At 41.6% G+C, this 21569-nt stretch overlaps 2 protein-coding genes across 5 annotated transcripts in view; one reads left to right on the top strand and one right to left on the bottom strand.

Moving 5' to 3' along the window:
- Positions 1-2201, bottom strand: part of TMEM232 (transmembrane protein 232) — a 145764-nt gene extending 143563 nt beyond the window's left edge. For 2 of the 4 annotated variants that reach the window (XM_081930573.1, XM_081930572.1), the window contains exon 1: positions 2083-2201. The gene's annotated coding sequence lies outside the window, so the exon portion shown is untranslated. The remainder of the gene's footprint in view (positions 1-2082) is intronic. The other 2 variants (XM_081930569.1, XM_081930571.1) reach the window with 2 other exon arrangements.
- A 3448-nt stretch (positions 2202-5649) lies between these two features.
- SLC25A46 (solute carrier family 25 member 46) lies at positions 5650-21094 on the top strand. Its single transcript, XM_081930716.1, has 8 exons — positions 5650-6007; positions 7730-7772; positions 11905-11962; positions 12564-12641; positions 12886-12986; positions 15429-15485; positions 17117-17174; positions 19749-21094. The coding sequence occupies exons 1-8, from the start codon at positions 5770-5772 to the stop codon at positions 20325-20327; spliced, it is 1212 nt and encodes a 403-aa protein (XP_081786842.1). The 5' UTR covers positions 5650-5769; the 3' UTR covers positions 20328-21094.
- Positions 21095-21569: the final 475 nt, after the last annotated feature.

Raw genomic sequence — 21569 nt, 5'->3', positions numbered from 1 at the left:
GTCTGCCCGCCACCTCCCCTCAGCCGCCCTACACCTCGGGCACCCGAGGGTCTAGCTACGCCGCTGCAAGAAACATTTCCAAATGGATTACATTGCACACTTCAAACCCATCAGGGAGAAAAGGAAAAATACTTTAAAGCTAGCGTAACATTACATACCTTTTGTCAGTTTTCTATAAACTGCTCAAAGGCTTTCTTAGAATAGCAACATATAAATTTCACTGAATAAAATAAAAACTAAATCTTGAAATGCCTTGCAGGATAAGGAATATTGGCCCCAAGGACTCAGAAATGGAGATTTGAGCCTCTGTCTTTCTCGGGTGTTACAAACACAAAACCACATTCACATCTGACAATTATTAATTCGGGAATAATTGGCTACCTCTGCTTAATGCTTGAAAGGAAATGAGAGGAAAGGTATACACAGTCACACACATAATTAACACACGTAAATGGGGAGGGGGGTTGCCTGTATATACCCTAGCCAATCCATCTATTGGAGTAGGACCAGCCCCATGACAGGGTTGCAGCCGACCTACCTGAGTCGCTCACAATAGCAGCAATAATCAATATACATTTTTATTTAATAAAAATAAAAAGGATTGGGTTCCAAAACAGTTTTTTGGGCTGAAAGTGGGCCCCAGATTAACATTACTCCCTAACTACACTCGCTTTTGCACTCAGGTCTTCCTTGTGGGTGCTTCATAGACACCTGGTTAGGCACTGTGAAAACATGATGCTGAACTATATTATTATTATCATCATCATCATCATCATCATCATCCCCCAGTTTCCAGGACCCAGGATTCATGGCGGCCTACTGATGAAAGCTTACTGGGAAATGATATAGAATGAATTGAAAAAGATGTTTAAAATAACGCTTATAAGAAAAACCTAGAAGCTTCCTTTTGGGGAATTATAGGGACAGAACTATCCAAACTGTATGCTACTACAGCAGCAAGAATACTGTTACTTGCCCAAAAATGGAAAGAAGAAGAAGTCCCAGCAAAAGAAGAATGGATACATAAACTTATGGAATACGCAGAAATGACAAAAAAAACAATCAAGATAACAAACATTTTATAAAAGAAAGGAAATGGTTTGTTGAATGTTTACAAACAAATTGTAAACAAGTAAGAACATTGGCGAGATTGTTGTAATACAGTAACCTGCAACATTTTTATAAGAGCATATATTTAAAGTAGATAAATAAATGCAGTGCTTTTTTCTGGAGGGATGCAGGGGCACACCTACCCCTAAACATTTTGTGAATCTTTGTACTTTTATCCATTTACTGTATTTATTTTTCCCGATTTGAACTATGAAATGGCGATTTTCTTGAATCAAAATGAAAGTACCCCTAAACATTTTAAAAGAAAAAAAGCACTGAATGAATTAACAAATTAAGTAGATTTATATATGCAGAAAATATTAAAAATAAATTTAAGGCACCACAGAAAGAGGGGGAGGGAAGTCAAGTTTTGAAATGCAAAAACGACTGTAAAATTATTGACATGTATAAACCTGAAGATCATAGATAAAATATAAAAAGGAGAAAAAGCTAAAAACATAGGAAAGATAGTGATTAAAAAGTGATTAAACAGAAATAGAAAACACACACACACACACACAAAAAAACACCACATATATACAGTGCTTTTTTTCTGGGGAAACACCCCTAAACATTTTGTGAATCCTTGTACTTTTATCCATTTACTGTATTTATTTTTCCCGATATGAACTATAAAATGGTGATTTTCTCGAGTCAAAATAAGAGTAAACCTAAACATTTTACACACATACACACAGGAGAAAGTAGATGGGCCTTTAGCCTGATCCAGCTCTTATGTTCCCAGTTTTTCCTTTTGAAATTCGTCCCCAAATTCCATTACAGCAAAACCATTGCAGTTCCTACTGTTAAGTAACCCGAGCTGAAGGCGCAGCCAACCAACTCTCTCCGGCAGGGCCTGTTTCCCGGCTTCTCGAGGCAATAAGGGGCCCCTTGAGAAGATTGAGAAACTCAATAATATTTCGCCTTCTCTCTGCTCCTCGCCTCCCGAAGCAGCCTTAACCCCGCGCTTACCCCGCTTGCTGGATGGAAGGACAAATGGGTGCCCAGCGCGCGCCCCCTGCCCGCCTCGGCCGCCGCCTTTCTCTCTCGGCATTCAGGTGCTTCTACTGGCAGCTGTTGCTATGGACGCGGCCAGGCCCGGATTCCACCCAGTGGCCCCTCGGCTGGGCTGCAATAATGCCGTGCCTCCCGCCTCATCACCTTTCATGAGACCAAAGAAGGGGAAAGCAAAAGGCGCTGAATAATTGGGGGAGAACCGGTTTGCTTTAAAAGCGCCTTCTTTATTCATTATAAAGCTAGCCATGTTAGTTTGTTTCAGCAAAAACAATAGTCTTATGGCACCTAAAGTTTAGCAAATCTATTATTACAAAAAAAAATATTCCTTCCAGTAGCACCTAAAAGACCAACTAAGTTAGTTCTTCGTATGAGCTTTCATGTGCATGCACACTTCTTCAGATCACAGTGTGCATGCACACGAAAGCTCATACCAAGAACTAACTTAGTTGGTCTTTAAGGTGCTACTGGAAGGGGAAAAAAATTTTGTTTTTACTATGGCAGACCAACACAGCTACCTATCTGTAACTGAAATCTATTATTGTTTACTAAAGCTCGCACTAAAAACAAGCTAAACTAAACCAAAGCTTTTTGGTCCAAAATCCACAGATGAGTACAAACCAAAATGTAACAAGATAATGAGCACAACATTACAAATCCTCCAGAACACTTTTATCAGGGTAGACATCACACAAAACATGTTACAGGAGGGAAGAAAGAGGTGTCTAAAGAAATTAATGAAGAAACCCAATATTTTAGTTGGGACAGAGGCAAGAGAAGGTTAAAGGACCACTGTGGTGCTTTTCATCCCAGGACAAGGAGCACACTGCACCCCTTTTCATCCTCTTAACAACCCTGGGAGGTGATTTAAGCTGATTCCCAATTATCGCTCAGTGAAGCACCAAAATAATTCTGGGAATGGTAGTTTAAGGGTGCCGGGAATTGTAGCTCCCTGTGAGAAGTAGATGATGGTGAGGAATGGGTGAAATTTAAAGACTTTTCAGCTAAATATGCTAAGATAACTTAGATAGAAATACTTGCAAGTACCAGATTGGTTAAGGATTTAAATATGTGACGTTATAGAATAATATAGAATAATATGTTGAAAGTTAAATAAAGAAAAGAAAGAAAGATGTAAACTGAGTAAGTAAATTGTATGAGAAATTAAGTTTTGGAAAACTGTTACAATGATATACACTGAAACTCAGCCAGGGGGTTCGAGGAAGTCGCTTAACAATGTTAACAAAAGTGGAACTGTTATTGTTAGGATTTTTGTTTGTTTGTTTGTGTTTGTTATTAATTTGGAAAAGCAATAAAAAAAATGGGGGGGGAATAGAAATGGATTATGACACCCAGGAGTCTGCATGTGCTTTAAATTTATGCTGTGCTTTAAATTTATGCAGAGTGCAGCAATAGAGCTGATTTCAGTAGCCACTGCACCACAGTGGTCCTTTAACCTTCTCTTGCCTCTGCCCCAACTAAAATATTGGGTTTCTTCATAAATTTCTTTAGACACCTTTCTTCCCTCCTGTAACACGTTTTGTGTACTGTCTAGCCTGATAAAAGTGTTCTGGAGGATTTGTAATGTTGTGCTCATTATCTTGTAACATTTTGGTTTGTACTTATCTGTGGATTTTGGACCAAAAAGCTTTGGTTTGGTTTAGTTTAGCTTGTTTTTAGTGCGAGCTTTAGTAAACAATAATAGATTTGCTAGACTTTAGGTGCCACAAGATTATTGTTTTTGCTGAAACAAACTGTTAAGTTGTGGGTGAACATATCAGACGACACAGCGATTCTTGAAACAGCTCTTGTTTATTCAGAGGCCAGAACAGAACTGACTGAAGGGCTCAGTCAGCCTGCTTATATAGAGCTCCAGTACAACGTTACTGTAGCAACTTTCTAAAACTATCCAATCACTGAATGTCACTTTCGATCCTTCATTTGCACAAAACTATCTACAGTATCCCCCTGCTGGCACAGGGTGAGAACTTCAGTACATAACACAAACTAACATGGCTAGCCTTCTGAACTTCTTTCTTCTTCTGAGCCTGGAAGATATCATAGTTAGCCATTCAGGGTGGAATCTACAACCAGGGGAAGATTATTTTCTACCACCTGAACAGTGACATAGTGTTTTTAAGGTTAACTGCCCTCCAACCAAAAACTACACAATTTGGCTTCAGTTGACTCTTTCACTGACACACAAAGCAGCAGGGCCTAATGGTGTTGTTCACTCTACACCCAAAGCTCCATTTCTCATGCCAACCAGGGCAAAAAGTATGGGGCAGGAAGAATGCCTTTTCCCCATACAACTCCTAGGCTGCTGTAGCAGTGTGGCCTGGGTGGATCAGGACGATTACCTTCATGTCACACATCAGCAGGGGAAGATCAGGATCCAGCAAATCTTGTGCTGGTCAAGTTGTGCTCCCTCCTTGCCTCCCTCCCATGCTCCATTTTGAGTGTTACCACCAAATGTCAGGGAGGGCAATGGTGACAAGTCTCTTCTCCAGCCTCCTGGAAGTACCAGCTGCTGATGCAGGTCTTGTTGATGCTGTTTTCATATTGTGATTTTATGTTGTAACAGCCCTGAGACCTGTGGATTTATTTTTTATTTTTTGGGAATCGTTTTTATTTGTAGAGTTATAACAATATCAAATACATATCCATACATAGAGATTTCTTTGAATCTTGAGACTTCCCATCATCCCCTTCATGGGTCCTATTGTCAACATTTTCAACTGCATATTATTTCATAATCTATATTTTGTATCTGTCCATATTGTCCATAGTGTTTGTTACATGACAAGTGTTATTAGAATCCTGCTAATCTTTTCATCTGCTTACACTGGTCTCCTAAATAAATTATAAATTTCCCCCATTCTTTCTTGAAGTTTTTGTCTTCTTGGTTCCTGAGTTTTCCAGTCAGTTTTGCCATTTCAGTGTAGTCGAACAGCTTGCTTTGCCATTCCTCTCTGTTAGGGACTCTTTCTTCTTTCCATCTCTAGGCTAGTAGCATCCATGTGGCTGTTGTCGCATATATAAAACATCTGCTCCTTTGGGATATCGGTACCTACAATTCCTAACAAAAAGGCTTCTTTTTAAAAAAAACAAAGGTTATTTTAAACATTTTTCCCCCAATTCATTATATATCATTTTTCAGAATGCTTTTACTACCTTACACTACTGCCACATATGGTAAAAGGTACCTTCTTTTTTCTTTCCAGCAGGTGAGACCTGTGGGTTTGGACGGTATACAAATTAAATAAATAAATAACAAAAATATTTTGATTGGTCCTAATATTGTCCGGTGGATTTAAAAGCAGCTTTCCCCAGTAAATATGGAGAATATAGGAACAACGAAACGCTCTATATTTTTCTTATCTCTAGGTTAGCAAGGAAGCGGGCTGGGCAGAACGAGCCACGCCCCTCAATAATATCAGGCTTAGGGGCGGGAACCGGCCCGCGTCACATGACCCGCCATGGAGACGAGTATGCTTCAGGGCGGCGGGGTTTGCTTCCGGTTAGCACCGGAAGTGAAGCCTGAGGGGGGAACTTGAGGGCGCAGCAGCGAGGTCTTCCTTGTTGTTGCTGTCAAAACCTCTCGACGTTCCTGGGTCTCCCGGCTCTCTCCTCGCTTGTGGCCCGATGCATCCGCGGCGCCCCGAAGGCTTCGACGGCCTGGGCTACCGGGGCGGCCGAGAGGAGCCGGGGGGCTTCGTGGCCAAGCCGGACCTCGGCCACTGGGTCAGCACCCCGCCGGACATCCCCGGCAGCCGCAACCTCCACTGGGGGGAGAAGACCCCGCAGTTCGCGGCAGGGACCCCGCTGGGGGCGGCGGGCTTCAACGAGGACTCTTACGCGGGGAGCGTGGCCGCCGGCTCCGGTACGTATAAGGAGGAGGAGGAGAGGCACGCACCGGTTAGACGGGGCCTGGGCCCCAAAACCAAGGGGCCCAGGAGAGCCCAGCATCTTCCGTGGGTCGCATGTATTCTTGCTTCCCACGCTGGATGTCCGTCCCCACCCCACCCCCCAAAAATCGCCTTTTCTGCTTGCAAAAGGACACGGTTGCAAAGGCCAACGTGCAGATTTTTATGCTCCTGGACGTTCCTATACGTGGTTGTTTTCCCCCCGCCTGTCGTAGAAACAGAATTCCCTTCTTTCTGGCAACTTTTGGGCCCGCAACAGTTTGGTGCTCTGCATTCTTTGGAGTTCGGACTGTTCCGAGGGTGCTGGATTGCAAGTGAGGCTCTTCCTAGCCAGAGTGATGAGCCAGAGGCATGCTTACTACTGTATGCTTTTTCATTTTCTTCCTCCTTACGGTTGGTTCATACTGTATTTCGATTTGGAGTTTTTAATCAGTGTGAGTCCTAGAGCAAGTGTTCTCCTAACCTGTTGTTCACTAAGAGCTCATGATGTTGTACAGTCTCTTCTGTTTACCCAATTTTTGCAAGCCAGTCTCACTAGAACCAGTTTTTTCTTTTCTTAAGTGGTACGTGTTCCTTTTACTCTCTAGAAAAAATAGTGCCTGTTAGGAAAACATTAGTAATCTATAACAATATATTCTCCACTCTACTCAAATGCTGCTCAGAAAAGCAGCTAGTCCACTTACTTACCTATACTTTTCCTCTGGGTGATACAGCAGTGGGGGTTGGGCCCACCTGTGGTTTGTCCCCTGCAGGCCCAATATTTGTTGTCACACAGCCTAGAGGGAGAGTGACAATAAGCGAGATGAGGAGGTAGATGCTCTGAAGTCTTTGCATAATCACTCATCCCACACCTCTCAGTGGTGCAACCACAAAGAACTAGGCAAGTGGTAGTTGTAAGAAGAGGCTGTTGCTGCTGCTTCTTGCGTATTGACACCTTTCTGTTTGGGAAGCTGGGTAAAGGTACTGTGGTCTTGGCAGCTGCCAGCAGTGTTGACCCTATGATGCTAGGTCTATTTATATCTCTATGTCTCCAACCAGGAAATGTTGGCCCAAGGTCACCAAATAATGATCATGGCTCAGTGAGAGTTGTAACTAAGCAAATGTATGCCCCAAATTTGTCATAGACTAGAACAAATTATAGGGACGTCGGTGGCGCAGTGTAAACCACTGAGCCTAGGGCTTGCCGATTGGAAGGTCAGCAGTTCGTATCCCCATAACTGGGTGAGCTCCCATTGCTTGGTCCTAGCTCCTGCCAACCTAGCAGTTCAAAAGCACGTCAAAGTATCACTCCGGCGGGAAGGTAAATGATGTTTCCACGTGCTGCTCTGGTTTTGCCAGAAGCGGCTTAGTCATGCTGGCCACATGACCCGGAAAAACTGTCTGCAGACAAATGTCAGCTCCCTCGGCCAGTAAAGCGAGATGAGCGCTGCAACCCCAGAGTCATTCGCGACTGGACTTAACTGTCGGGGGTCCTTTATCTTAACTTTTTAGAACAAATTATATTAGCTTACTTGAGAAATTTAAGGCAAACATTGATTTATTATATTTTGTAAATATCTATGTGTGTATTTGTGCCTTTACCAGACTAATGCAAATTTTGGATAGGGTCCTTCTCCCTGTGTTTTGTTGTGTAGCTGATTAAAACTAACAGTTGTTTGTGTTGTCTTTCTGTCTTTCAGAACAGTTGAATAGATTTGCAGGCTTTGGGATTGGCCTGGCAAGGTAATATCACAATTATGTAATTCATAACATTTTTAATAAACACAAAACCACTTTTCCCCAATCCATATCCCTGTACGTGTGTTAAGGTTGCACATGCAACTAAATGCTTTACTATTTTCATTCAGCGTAAGCAGAGTTTTCTACCACCTTTCAAAAATGTATTCATTACAATATTTATATACTTTCCAAAGTGGTTTACAAGCAAGTAACAAATACTGTAATACAAAGGCAACATCAGCAACATCCAGTTATCAAACTCAGTAGCCATCGAAAGAGTTCAGCCAAAAAGTAACTTCTTAAAAAAGGTGTTGCAGCTCTTACAAGAAGAAATGTATGGGGGAGTTGACCTAACCTGTACTGATAGAAAGTTCCATAACTTGGAAGTACAACATCTCTATTCTGAGCTATCAATATTTACACTTCCTATAAAGGAAGCAAAGCCTTACAACTTGTTCATGTCAGACATGTGGGCTTATATAGGAGGTGGGGAGAGTAATTGTCATATGAGGGTTTCGGTAAGGCTTTATAAATGAAAGCCAGTGCATTGAAATGAGTACAGAAGCAAATTTGTAGCCTGATCACAAAAAATTAAACAGTTATAACTTAGTCTTTAAGGTGCCACAAGACTTTGTTCAGAACTGGAGGAATCTCACTTTCCTGAAAAGAAGCATTAAAGGCTTTCTTTTCCACAAGCAACAGACTTTAATGGACAGAGTTCTGGTTGCTTTTACAGGAAAGGTAGAACAAAATGATCCAAGCAGTAGTGACATGTAGTTGAATCTGATGCTTGCGGTTTAGATTCTCCCTAGCGACTGTGTCTAAGTCAGACCAAATGTGAGCAACTTTTATTAGCACAGCATCTGGCAGAGGCATTGTTGTGAACCGCTGTTGGTTTGCATTCCAGAGACTCTACCTTAGGGCTTAATTGACCCTTCTCAATTCAATGGAGGGTGAGAAAAAAGAGTTATTTGCTGCTGCCGCCGCCACGGCCACCGCCTCCCCATAGGCCTGCAAATGAGCTTTATGGTGCACTCAGACGGATTTAGCATAAGTTTTCTGCCACGACTCTCAAGTTGGCTCCCCATGCGCTTCCCCTAACTAAACTTGACAGCTGTATGAAGCACAAGGACAGAAAGTTGCAATGTTATATAACTCTACAGTGGTGCCTCGCAAGACGAAATTAATCCGTTCCGTGAGGCTCTTCGTATAGCGGTTTATTCGTCTTGCGAAGCAAGCCAATTGACAGCTTAGCGGATTAGCGCTATTAGCGGTTTAGCGGCTTTTAGCGATCAGCTGTTAAGCGGCGGATCAGCTGATTAGCGGCTTAGGAAAAGGGGGGGAGGGGAAAAAACCCGCAGGAACTCGCAAGACATTTTCGTCTTGCGAAGCAAGCCCATAAAGAAATTCGTTTTGCAAAGAGCCTCCAAAACGGAAAACCCTTTCGTCTAGCGGGTTTTCCGTCTTGCGAGGCATTCGTCTTGCGGGGCACCACTGTATTTCTTTGGCAGTATAGCTCTAAATAGCCAGAATTTTCTGTACAAACAAGAACAGTATCGTTCATTTGAAACACAGTTACAAAGGACCCAGTATATTGATCCGATAGAACTGTGACGCAGAATCCTTTCATTGTATGGGGATTTTTGGTTATTTGGTGAATAAAACCCGGGAGAATTCCCTCTTTGGCGAAGCTTGGCAAACCAAGCACTCTGAGGTGGGCCTTTCCAGTTGCCCACTATCATTGTGGCTGTTTAAACTGCTGCTCCTTGAAGATTCTACTATTACCTTAATAGAGAGTAGCCCCTCCCCCTTAAAGTGTGCTGCCTAGCAACCAGCATCAGGTAACACAAGATGTTTTGATCCCTACTGGTCAAGGCATTCCGCAGGTCTTGGTTCCTCTCAGGGGCAGGGGTGACTGATGAAGCTTCGGCAACGGATCCTAATGTAAAATGTCTGCTCTCCAGGCCTTAAATGTTTCCTGCCAATTTGTTTGTTTCCTCTATATAACTTATTGCATAACTGCTGCAGGCTGCATGGGAAATGAATGTGTCATGTCATCAGAATCTTCTCTAGGTCCAAGCTCAAGCCACGTGTATCTGTCAGATTTGGGTTCTGCATAGTAAATATTCGGGACGCGGGTGGCGCTGTGGGTTAAACCACAGAGCCTAGGACTTGCCAATCAGAAGGTCGGCGGTTCAAATCCCCGTGACGGGGTGAGCTCCTGTTGCTTGGTCCCTGCTCCTGCCAACCTAGCAGTATGAAAGCACGTCAAAGTGCAAGGAGATAAATAGGTACCGCTCCGGTGGGAAGGTAAACGGCGCTTCCGTGCACTGCTCTGGTTCGCCAGAAGTGGCTTAGTCATGCTGGCCACATGACCCGGAAGCTGTATGCCGGCTCCCTCGGCCAACAAAGCGAGATGAGCGCCACAACCCCAGAGTTGTACGCGATTGGACCTAATGGTCAGGGGTCGCTTTACCTTTATAGTAAATATTGTGAAGTCTTGGCTCTACTGTTTGGCTTCTATACTAAATAGCTGCTACAGCGGCAGAATTATGTGTAAGGGTGTGCTGCTTGGTGTTCAGGTGATAACAGTGGCAAGGAGAGCTTTTTATGAGCTTCATGAACTCATGCCCTTCCTCTCAGATAAGAATCTGGCCACCACTATCCAAGCACTGTTAACTTCCTGTCTAAATTACTGCAACTATATGCACCACATTGGAGATGTGGAAATGGATTGGAAGCTTAATCTAATGCAGAATTATGTGGCTTATCTTATTGATAAGACTGGGCTATATAGAGACCTCTAACTTGGTTGCATTTGCTGCCTATTTGCTTCTAGACCCAATTCAAGTTGTTGGCGATCTTTTCTAAAGTCCTGAATAACCTGAGTTCAGCATACCTTGGGAATGGAGAAAGAGTTGTGCTTTGCCCTTGCCCCCAAAAGATGTATGAAGAAGGGGAAAGTCCTTTCCCATCCATGCTCCACACAGTGGAATTAATTGCCAAGAAAGCCCACCTAGCCATGCCTTTAATTTGTCTTCCACCAGCTTTTAACAACTTTCTTTCAAAACATTTTTGCTGACGTTGGGTAGAATTGTATAGTCCAGCTGTTCTGTTTTTTTGCTCGTATTGCTGCTGTTGGGTGTGCTGCTGCCTTTGCTATTTTCCTTCCCCCTTGCCTATTACCCCAGCCAGATACAAGGAGTATTATTATTATTATTCAGACACATACATTTTTATTTCTGTTTTTATCAATGGAATTCTTTAAATGTGGTTTTAGGCTGTTTAAATTTCTGCTTAAGTATCATTCATGACTTATTGTATCAGTGTTGTTATAAGTTGTCTCAGTTGCTTGGGCAGCTCATAGATGCTAATTATAAAAAGGTGTGAGTGAACTTGGAGGGTTGGATCCAGACTTGCCAGGAACAGAACTCTGCTAACTTGACCCTTCTTTGGTAGAAAGCGGGAGGCTCTTTTCCATGGTTTGCCCTGCAGTCTCCCATAGCCCCCTGAAAATCTATTTCAGAGGATTGTGGGGCCCTCTAGAACACCATGGGAGATAGCACTGTGGACTAGAGGAGGAAGGGAAATTTAGCAAAGATCTCCTCTTGTTTCTCCATCAGGCCACTGATAAAAAATCACTTCCATGAATGAAAGGGCAAGTCTACATTCAACCTCATGAGATCTGAGTGATTTCAAGATATTCTGTAAAGTTTATCTTTTTAGTTCTTGCTATTATACAAATTATTCAGATAGATAGCCACCTTGCTTTAGAGTACTAAATTATTTTAATAACATTTTGTAACTTAATAACACTTCAGAGTTATGTTGATTACTAAAACAATATAATAATACTTGTTTAGTGTACCATCTCAATTGTCTTTTCCACATCTGTTGAAGACTTGCTTCTTTTGACAAGCTTTCTAAGTAGTGATGTTTATCCCAGTTGGTATCTGTACTGAATTTGAAATTATTTTTTATATACATAGTGGTTTTTAGATATGCAGTTGTTTCATGTATGTTTTATTGTATTGTGAAATTGCTTTGAAGAGCTTCATAGGAAGCGGTTCATAAATGAAATAAATAGTAATAAGTGGGAGAAACTTCTTTGTTTAACATAATTGTTTTTCCAAAGTTTGTTTACAGAAAATGTGCTGGCTCATCCTTGCATTGTTCTGCGTCGACAGTGCCAGGTAAGTTGTTGTGAGTTGCTTTCTCAAATGTGTCTTGTTGGCCTCCCTTGGGCTGCAGTCCCAAGCATATGCTTCTGTGAGTAAGCACCATTGAACATAAATGGGATTTACTGCCAAGTAAACATGGATAGGCTTGTGCTTTTAGTATTATGCTGTATCCAACTAAGTTCTATTCACAGTTGACCTGATGAAATTATTGGGCCTACATTTGTCATATGCACTAATTTCAATGGATCTATCTGATGTATGACTATCTTTGGACACAGCCCATTTAATTTTAATGTCACAGAAAATACTGGATTTGATTGGCTAACTAGTGGCTCTCCAAATGTGGACTCCAACTCCTGCCAGTGGGCAAGGATAATGGGATTTACAGTCCAACATGTTACCCTCTCCTGGATTAGACACTTCCTTCAAGTTGCAGTTAAAATATGATATTTGGATAGCACTTCAGCATGGATTGTATTTGAGTGATCCTGTAAGTCTTTAGGGAAACAATTGAGATAGTGTTGTGGAGTCAATTACAATATGTTATTATAACATGTTAATTATACCAGTTACAAATGTTTGTAACTGTATGCATGTATGTTTGCTTTTGCAGGTTAATTACCATGCCAGGAATTATCATCTCACTCCATTTACAATTGTCAACATTATGTATAGCATCAATAAGGCCCAGGTAGGTATTTGGTATCTACAGATTTGTTTAAAGAGAAATTAAATATAACTACCAGTTATATACTACTTTAAGTCTGATTCCTGCCCCTGTCCCCCAAATGCAGTTGGCCAGTATAAAAATATGGCAGATAATGAATGCATATACGCATAAAAGTCACTGTATAGAAATACTAGTTGCAGGAAAACATCAAATACTGGGTTAGATTATGTAGCTATTTTCTTCAAGCTATCGTTTTAAATTTCAGGGGCCCAGAGCTCTTTGGAAAGGAATGGGGAGCACTTTCATTGTTCAAGGCATAACCCTTGGAGCAGAGGGCATCATCAGTGAATTCACACCATTGCCCAGGTAATTCTCATTTTTCTCTTACGTTAAGTAAAAGCAGTATTTGTCCATCATGTCTCTTTGGGATAGTCTCAGAAATGGATTGCATTAGTTTAAATTAAAACTCAATGGGCGACACTGCAGTCAGGTCCCACCTGCATGCTTCCAATAGGCCTCTGGCTGGCCACTGCGAGAATGATATGTTGGACTAGAAGGACCTCTGGCCTGATTAGGCAGCTCTCTTTTTATGTTCTTAATGTCATGCAAGTGGACTTCCACTCACACAGGAGCCTTTTCCTTCCTCTCTTCCCTCAGAAACCCCCTTTCTGCTCCAGGCAGTATTTGTTCCAACCCTCTGGAAGGCACACAGTTCTGCCAACGGTATCTGTTCTACTAGTGGACAGGCACCGATGGATTTCATCCACCCACCTTAGGTCTGACCAATTGCTGCAACATTTGCATTAGTAGAACTGTGCAGCGGAATATGCTTAGTTACCTGTTTTGTGCCAAGAACATGGCATTGCAATTCTGTTTAAAGTCTTAGGTTTCCAAGAACTTATAAAAGCTGGCTTGAATTAGTCCTATTATGGCCAGAGGTAATGATATCTTATACTTGGGAATATCCCTGGAATAATAGTAGAACCTCCTTGTAGAATTACAGAAGGCATTGTTGAAAAGAGTGGCATAAAGAGCAGGAAAGGAAATGAGCATGATGACATGGATGAGATCAACAGCCAAGAAGCTGTGGAATACGTTTGCCATTAGTAAATAGGGACCTATAGAAGATGGTTGCTGAAGAGCCGCAAAATTAGACTATGATGTCTTCAGTAGACACATTATCTGGTCCCAATCCTGAGAGCAAGCTCCACTGAATTTAGTGGAACTGACTTTTGAACAGGCACAGTTAGGATTGCACTGCAAACTGATCTGTGTACCTCTTTAAGAAACTGGATATATTTCTGGTAGGGAGTTAATTATATAAACAGTAACTGAGTCTTCCTGTGAATTAGCTCTTTTTAAACACTTGCTTTCCTCTCCTATTGGAAGCTAAATACACCTCAAGAGTATCAGATGCTCCCTATGTTTCCAGATTGAAGACTATTTGACCTTGAGCAGCTGATACCATTTCTTAGTAGTTTTTCCCCCCTGTTGGCCAGTGTCTCTTCCAGTTAAGATGAGCTGTTTTAGCTGTTAAGTAGATCCAAGCTGATTACTATATGTGTCATTCAAAGAGTAAGCTTGTTATCTTGGCAGTAGCATTTTGAAATCCAGGAACAAGCCCAAAGTAAAGTAACTGTAGTTTTTTAGCAAAAGTAGAAATCCAAGTCTGCTGCCTTTTTGCTACTGAATGGAAATTGGCATTGCAAACTATGTAAAGCATTTGAGAGTGTGAGCTTCGCTGTATAGCAGAGTCACTACTTGGCTCTGCATGACCTCAAGGAACATAAAGCAATATTTTAAATGTAACTAGCCAGTAGTTAGTAAAGGAAGACTCATTGACATGCTGATTATTGCAAAATGAATGAAAATAAGTCAATACAATAAAAACTTTGCATTTTTAAAAAATTCTGATAGCCATAAGACGCAGTCGTTGCACTGTTCTAGTTGTTAATTTACTAGATTGGATTTAAATGAATCCTCAGTAGGAAACTATAAAACTCTTCAAAAAGGTATAAATGCCTGTTAACACTAATAGGTAATGAAATATCCTTGCAGAGGTTTGCTTCTTTGTTTCTTCCCTTCCCTTGCGCCCCCGTCACAGTTGCCCAGCTAGTTATAAGGATCTACACATTTTGTCTTTAGATCGTACCTGGTGCTAACACTGATAGTGTGTTAAAAATCTATGAAATCTGTATTAATAGTTTCGGTGTCATTCAAAACAACTGTTCAAAATTACTTATGGAACAAAACCACTATATTACAAAAGTTTAAATTTAATAAAGTTCTTAAGTTCTGTAGCCTTTCGTGGTTCAACTTGAAAAAGGCCCAGAAACAGGTTCTTCTGTTCCTTTCTTCTTCTTCTTTTAATGTATTTTTATTAAAGATTTTCTTCTTTTGTGATAAATGTTCTGTACATGCAGTGGCTTTCCTATATGCGGTGTAATCTCTGATGAAGAAATGCACACCATAGCACTGTTGAGGCAGAGCTATGTAGACACCAGTGTCTCTGAGCACCTGTAGATTATGAGCAATATCCAACCCTGCACAAACAACTTGGCCATCTCCCCTTCACCCCTGCACCCTCTGGAACAGATTTTTGCCATTGCATAGGGAGGGCTGCCGGCAGGAGAGGAGAAGAATTTCCGTCACGTGAGCAGAAGTCTGTTCCGCAAGCAGACTGGTGCTATTGGGTGTTGCCTGTTGGGCAAGTCATTTCACCATAAGATATAAAGGAGGGACCGGTATCTATGCCTTGAATTTTGGTTAGTAACCATTTATTGCCAATTGCTACTTTATTTTTTGTAGAGAACTTTCATATAAGTGGAGTCCCAAGCAGATAGGAGGACATCTTATGCTGAAAGGGTACGTATATGTGTTAAATTTACTCCCAATTTTTTTTTAGTACAGAAGGATGTTATTATACTGCTTGAAAGAAGAACCAAGAGCAACTTAATACAGTGGTACCTCGCAAGACGAAAAACGCGCAAGACGAAAGGGTTTTTCGTTTTTTGAGTTGCTTCGCAAGACGAAAACGTCTTGCAAGTTTGCTTCCTTTTTCTTAAAGCCGTTAATACCCAGGGAATCCGCGCTCCGCAAGACGAAAAAATCGCAAGACGAAGCAACTCGCGGAACGAATTAATTTCATCTTGCGAGGCACCACTGTAGTGCAAATATGAAAAAAAAAATCAGCAATATGGCAATAACTTTTTTTTTTAGCAATCTGAAGTGTCAACTGCAAATTGAAATATATAAAAAGTTTAAAAATTGTCCAGTAGCACCTTAGAGACCAACTAAGTTTGTTCTTGGTATAAGCTTTCGTGTGCATGCACACTTCTTCAGATACACTGAAACAGAAGTCACCAGACCCCTATATATAGTGGGAGGGTGGGGTGGGGTTTTTCTCAGGAGGGTAGTAGGAGATGGGTGATTGACTCAACTGTTAATGACTGCAATTAGTCCTACAGGAAAAAGTAAGGGATCGTATGCAGATGATTAGCATACCTGAATCTACAACTTCGAATTGAGTTAAATTTTAGGACTCTCAAATCACCTAATCTTTATATATGTAAGTTTTATCATGTGTCTCCATCTTGCTCCAAGGAGTACATCTAAGGAGATTGCTGCATTAATGTCTAGAAATGAAGCCTTTGGAATTAAACTGGCATTTCTGTAAGATTCCCACTAATGAATTTGCACAGAAATATCATACCAATGGTTTTGTAGAATATGATCTACAGTCATACCTCTTGTTGTGTTTGCTTCAGGTTAAATCCTTCCAGGTTGCGTCCCACGGTGACCTGGAAGTAACGGAACAGGTTATTTCCGGGTTTCGCCGCTCGCGCATGCACAGACGCTCAAAATGACATCATGCGCATGTACAGAAGCGGCGAATCGTGACCTGCGCAGATGCGGGTTGCATTCTGCTCAGGTTGCGAACGGGGCTCCAGAATGGATCCCGTTCGCAACCAGAGGTACCACTGTATTTCACTTAATATGCATATTGAGAAGTAATGCCATAAGAATCCATATCTACTAAATTAATCTTGGATGTGGATTCATCTTACCGTTAAGAGGATTTTAACAGCACCTTCCCCCACCTAAGCCAAATAATTTAAATCTTAGAAACAGGGCTAAACTGATTTAAATTAAAGCCTCAGTTTAGATCATGGGTAGGCAAACTAAGGCCCGGGGGCCGGATCCGGCCCAATCGCCTTCTAAATCCGGCCCACAGATGGTCCGGGAATAAGCGTGTTTTTACATGAGTAGAATGTGTCCTTTTATTTAAAATGCATCTCTGAGTTATTTTGGGGGCATAGGAATTTGTTCTTCTTTTTTCTCTCCAAAATATAGTCCAGCCCCCCACAAAGTCTGAGGGGACAATGGACCAGCCCCGTGCTGAAAAAAATAGCTGACCCCTGGTTTAGATGGACTGTTGACTGTAGCAAAAAAACCATGTCATTATCAAAATGATAAGTGTCTGTGCTTTCCTCTAGGCTGACGTGCTTGATAGCAATGCCTTTTTATTCAGCAAGTCTGATTGAAACAGTACAGGTAAGTTAAATGCTTTTTGTCTGCTATCAGGTAACAGTATTTGGGGAATCAGAGGTCAAAGTATCCTAGCATCAGCTGGCCTGAGCTTTGGTATTCCGTCTATATTTGCATTGCCCCTAGAAGAAGAGATATTCTGCTTTATTAAAAGTATTTGATACAAGCAATATCATGTTTTGTATTACTAGTTATTTTAAAATTCACAGCAAATAATTCCTACCTCTCAAGAGCTGATTTCAGCTAATTTCTTTAAATGGTTTTATTTGGATCTGGAAAATCCAACACAAAGGTTTTTAGCAGGTGCCAAAAGCTGTATCAATGGGCAGGGAATGACATCTGAACTATATGGTGAGGAAAACTCTCTTAATGTATTGAACTACCTGTCAAATTTGATTGGGCTTGCACGTTCCATCACTCAGTAAGTTTATTTTCTAGTTTACTGCTTTTCAGTTTGTGCCATTCCAAGCCACTTGGTGGCGCACCAGTTACTTCAAAGTTTTTTGGCTTGGGGGTTTAAAGAATATAGGCTGAAATTGAGCAGCTGATTTGGTTCATTTCTGTGTTCAATTAACCACAGTAGTGCAGTTCTCTGTGTGTGTCCTCATGCTTCCAAAACATCCATTGAGGTTTTCACCTGCATATTTTGAAAAATCACCTTCCCTGTTACTACAACGTGAAATTAAAAACCTGCACATGCTTATTTCTTTCTGCTTGGTGTTCTCTTAAACGAGAAAAACTCCTATTGGTTTTAAAAAATAGCCCTTCGTGTGCTGTGGTGTTGTTTGATAAATGCCCATAGCATCTTTAGATGCACAGGACTAGTTGTCAGGTTCTTGGGATCCTGACCATGGATTTTTAAAATTATTAATACTGGTGAATTTCTGTTTGTGTTTTATACAGCCTAGTAGAGTTCAAGGAAGCTAGTGGGTGGAAACAGCCCTCCCCTCCCTCCCTTCCTTTTCCAAAATGGGTGTGATATCTTTTAGAGGCGTAATGTCAGCTTGGTGGGAATAGCTTCAAACCACTACTTTCCTTTGCCATTTAGCAAGGATATAATAGCAAGGATGCTTTTGAATTATGGTGCTGGAGGAGACTCTTGAGAGTCCCATGGACTGCAAGAAGATCAAACCTCTCCATACTGAAGGAAATCAACCCTGAGTGCTCACTGGAAGGACAGATTGTGAAGCTGAGGCTCCAGTACTTTGGCCACCTCATGAGAAGAGAAGACTCCCTGGAGAAGACCCTGATGTTGGGAAAGATGGAGGGCACAAGGAGAAGGGGGCGACAGAGGACGAGATGGTTGGATAGTGTTTTCGAGGTTACCACCATGAGTCTGACCAAACTGCGGGAGGCAGTGGAGGACAGAGGTGCCTGGCGTTCTCTGGTCCATGGGGTCACGAAGAGTCGGACACGACTGAACGACTAAACAACAACAACAAAGGATATAATTGGAAACACCTACTGACGTATTGGCAAATCCCCAAAGGTTTCCAAGGAAACGTTTGTTCATACTGTTTCCAATGACCTAAATTGTTTGGGATCTAATTTGCTCTGTTCAATACACATATGGAGATGTTAGCATGTATCTGTATATTTACATGTGAGTGAGATAAGGGAATGTGGTTATACACTGCCTCAGCTTCAGGATCTGTCCTTCCAGTGAGCACTCAGGGCTGATTTCCTTAAGAATGGATACGTTTGATCTTCTTGCAGTCCATGGGACTCTCCATAGTCTCCTCCAGACCATAATTCAAAAGCATCAATTCTTCGGCGATCAGCCTTCTTTATGGTCCAGCTCTCACTTCCATACATCACTACTGGGAAAACCATAGCTTTAACTATACAGACCTTTGTCAGCAAGGTGATGTCTCTGCTTTTTAAGATGCTGTCTAGACTTGTTAAAGGTGAAGGGACCCCTGACCATTAGGTCCAGTCGTGACCGACTCTGGGGTTGTAGTTCTCATCTCGCTTTATTGGCTGAGGGAGCCGGCTTATAGCTTCTGGGTCATGGGGCCAGTATGACTAAGCCACTTCTGGCGAACCAGAGCAGCGCACGGAAACGCCGTTTCCGCGACGGCGTGAGCTCCCGTTGCTCGGTCCCTGCTCCTGCCAACCTAGCAGTTCGAAAGCACGTCAGATAAATAGGTACCGCTCCAGCGGGAAAGTAAACGGTGTCTAGACTTGTTAGGTCGGTCCAAATCTTAACCACCACGTCTAGGGTGCGTGCTGGTGGAAGTTAAGTGTTAATACAGAAAAATGGGCCTCCTGCCACTGCACTAAACTGTAGTGGCAAGAAATATTCATAAAGGAGATCTGACTCCATAACACCAATTTCCCCAGCCAGATCCAGTGAGGTAAAGGTGGTCAGTCCCCCACTTCCTTGTCCTTTTTGATGCCTCTTGCTGCAGGGAGACTATGCTGAGAGTATCCCTGCAAATGTGGGTTATGATCCTGTTGCTGAAGCTGGTAATGCATAATTTGTTTATAAGTAACAAAATTTTAAAAATGGCAAAAGTCACAACTTCTGGACGTTTATTCATTGGAAACACTGTGGTGCTTTTTCTTTTCTTTTTACAGAGCGAAATCATTCGGGATAATCCTGGGATTTTGGATTGTCTGAAAGAGGGCATAGGCAGAGCAATGGGTTTTGGAGTGCCCCATAGCAAGCGGCTCCTCCCTCTCCTGGCCCTGGCCTTTCCGACTGTTCTACACGGAGTTCTTCATTACGTGATCAGTTCCATTGTTCAAAAGTTAGTCCTGCTCCTCCTCAAGAAAGAGAATTCCCCCAGCCTTCCAGCTGAGAACTCGAGTTCTGTGCAAAGCATCCTGGATGCTTATTTCCCGGAACTTATTGCCAGCTTTGCTGCCAGCCTTTGCGCTGATGTGATGCTCTACCCTCTGGAGACAGTTTTGCACCGTCTTCATATCCAAGGAACACGCACCATCATTGACAATACGGACCTGGGATACGAAGTCCTTCCCATCAATACCCAGTACGAAGGAATGAGAGACTGTATCAATACCATAAAGCGCGAAGAAGGAATATTGGGGTTTTACAAAGGGTTTGGGGCTGTAGTTGTACAGTACACCTTGCACGTTGCTGTTCTGCAGTTCACTAAAATTCTTTACTCGACGCTGCTCCAGAATGTTTCTTAGAAGGTGATGGGTGTGGCCACTCAAAAGTCCATGTATTCAGGCAGTAGGTCAGCAAGTGATAGCTGCGAGTTTAGAATCTACAGTAATGGTTTTCTGCTTGCCAGCCACCTAGAATGTTCCTGTGTAAATAGATGTGCGTTGTCCCAGGCCTTTATGAAATACTTAATCAGAGAGCGAGAGAGAGAGAAATGAAGCATGGAAGTCTATACAAGCCAGGGCTTTTCAATATTGAAATGTAAATAAACTATTGCAACATCTTTTGTAAATCTGTATCTGCTGTGTAGAGTGTGATTTTCCGATTGCTGATAAATCCTGCACAAACTCAATTTGAAATGAATGATAGCTGTGATCTTGTTCTTGAAGTCTTGTCACTTCTCAAAGAGACTTGCACTGAGGACTGTGTGCCTTTGCTTCTGTCCATAGAATTATTTTGACTACATTTGAATGCTCTCAAAAACCAATGAACTTTGACAACTCTGCTGAAGGGTTTTGCCATATAACTGCTGTAACAAGGATTAAAATTGCTATGGTTACGAGTGTGAATGTAGAAGCGGTTGCTATTCCAGTTTTTCCACATCGTATTCTTGTTAATTTACAAATGTGACAATGAGGCTAATGGTAATGAAAAGTGTGAAGATTCTAAAATATTATAAGCAGTTTATAAATACATTGCCTGACCACTACTAGGCAAACACCATAAGAACACTTGAAAACAAATTCCATTGAAGTCTGATGGATTTTATTTTAAATAAATGTGTTCTAAGTAAGATATGTCTTATCCCAAGATATGCTTTATTATTTTTTCTATGTTAGCACAGTCATGGCCCTAATTAGATCATGTTTTCAAATACCAGTCAAAAGTATCTTATTTTATTGCTATGGCTAGTAATAATAAATAAAGATTATTCTGATTCTAGTATAATAAAAAAGCTTGCCTTTTAACATTGCTCATCCCCTGCTCCCCAAAGAGTGAATTTCTTTTTAAAGAATTTTGGCTGAAATTGGTGGTCTGCCTGTCTTATCAATCAGTGTCCTCTCCACTAATGACTTCAGCTTTTTAATCTTTGCTTAATTATTCTGGGAAAGGCGGTTGTAGTTGTAGAGCAGCACTCTGTTGCTTGTCAGTATAATATACCACCACTATACTTAAAACTTTGGCTTTATTAAAAAACAATTCCGATCATTAAATGTTTTATTTTGCTTTGATAATAGAAGTATTTAGAAGGATGTTTCTAATTCACT

The sequence above is a fragment of the Podarcis melisellensis genome (assembly GCF_964234715.1).
Source record: "Podarcis melisellensis genome assembly, chromosome: 11".
NCBI lineage: Eukaryota > Metazoa > Chordata > Lepidosauria > Squamata > Lacertidae > Podarcis > Podarcis melisellensis.
Note: the sequence above shows the minus strand (reverse complement) of the source record. Positions and strands in the feature narration are given on the sequence as shown.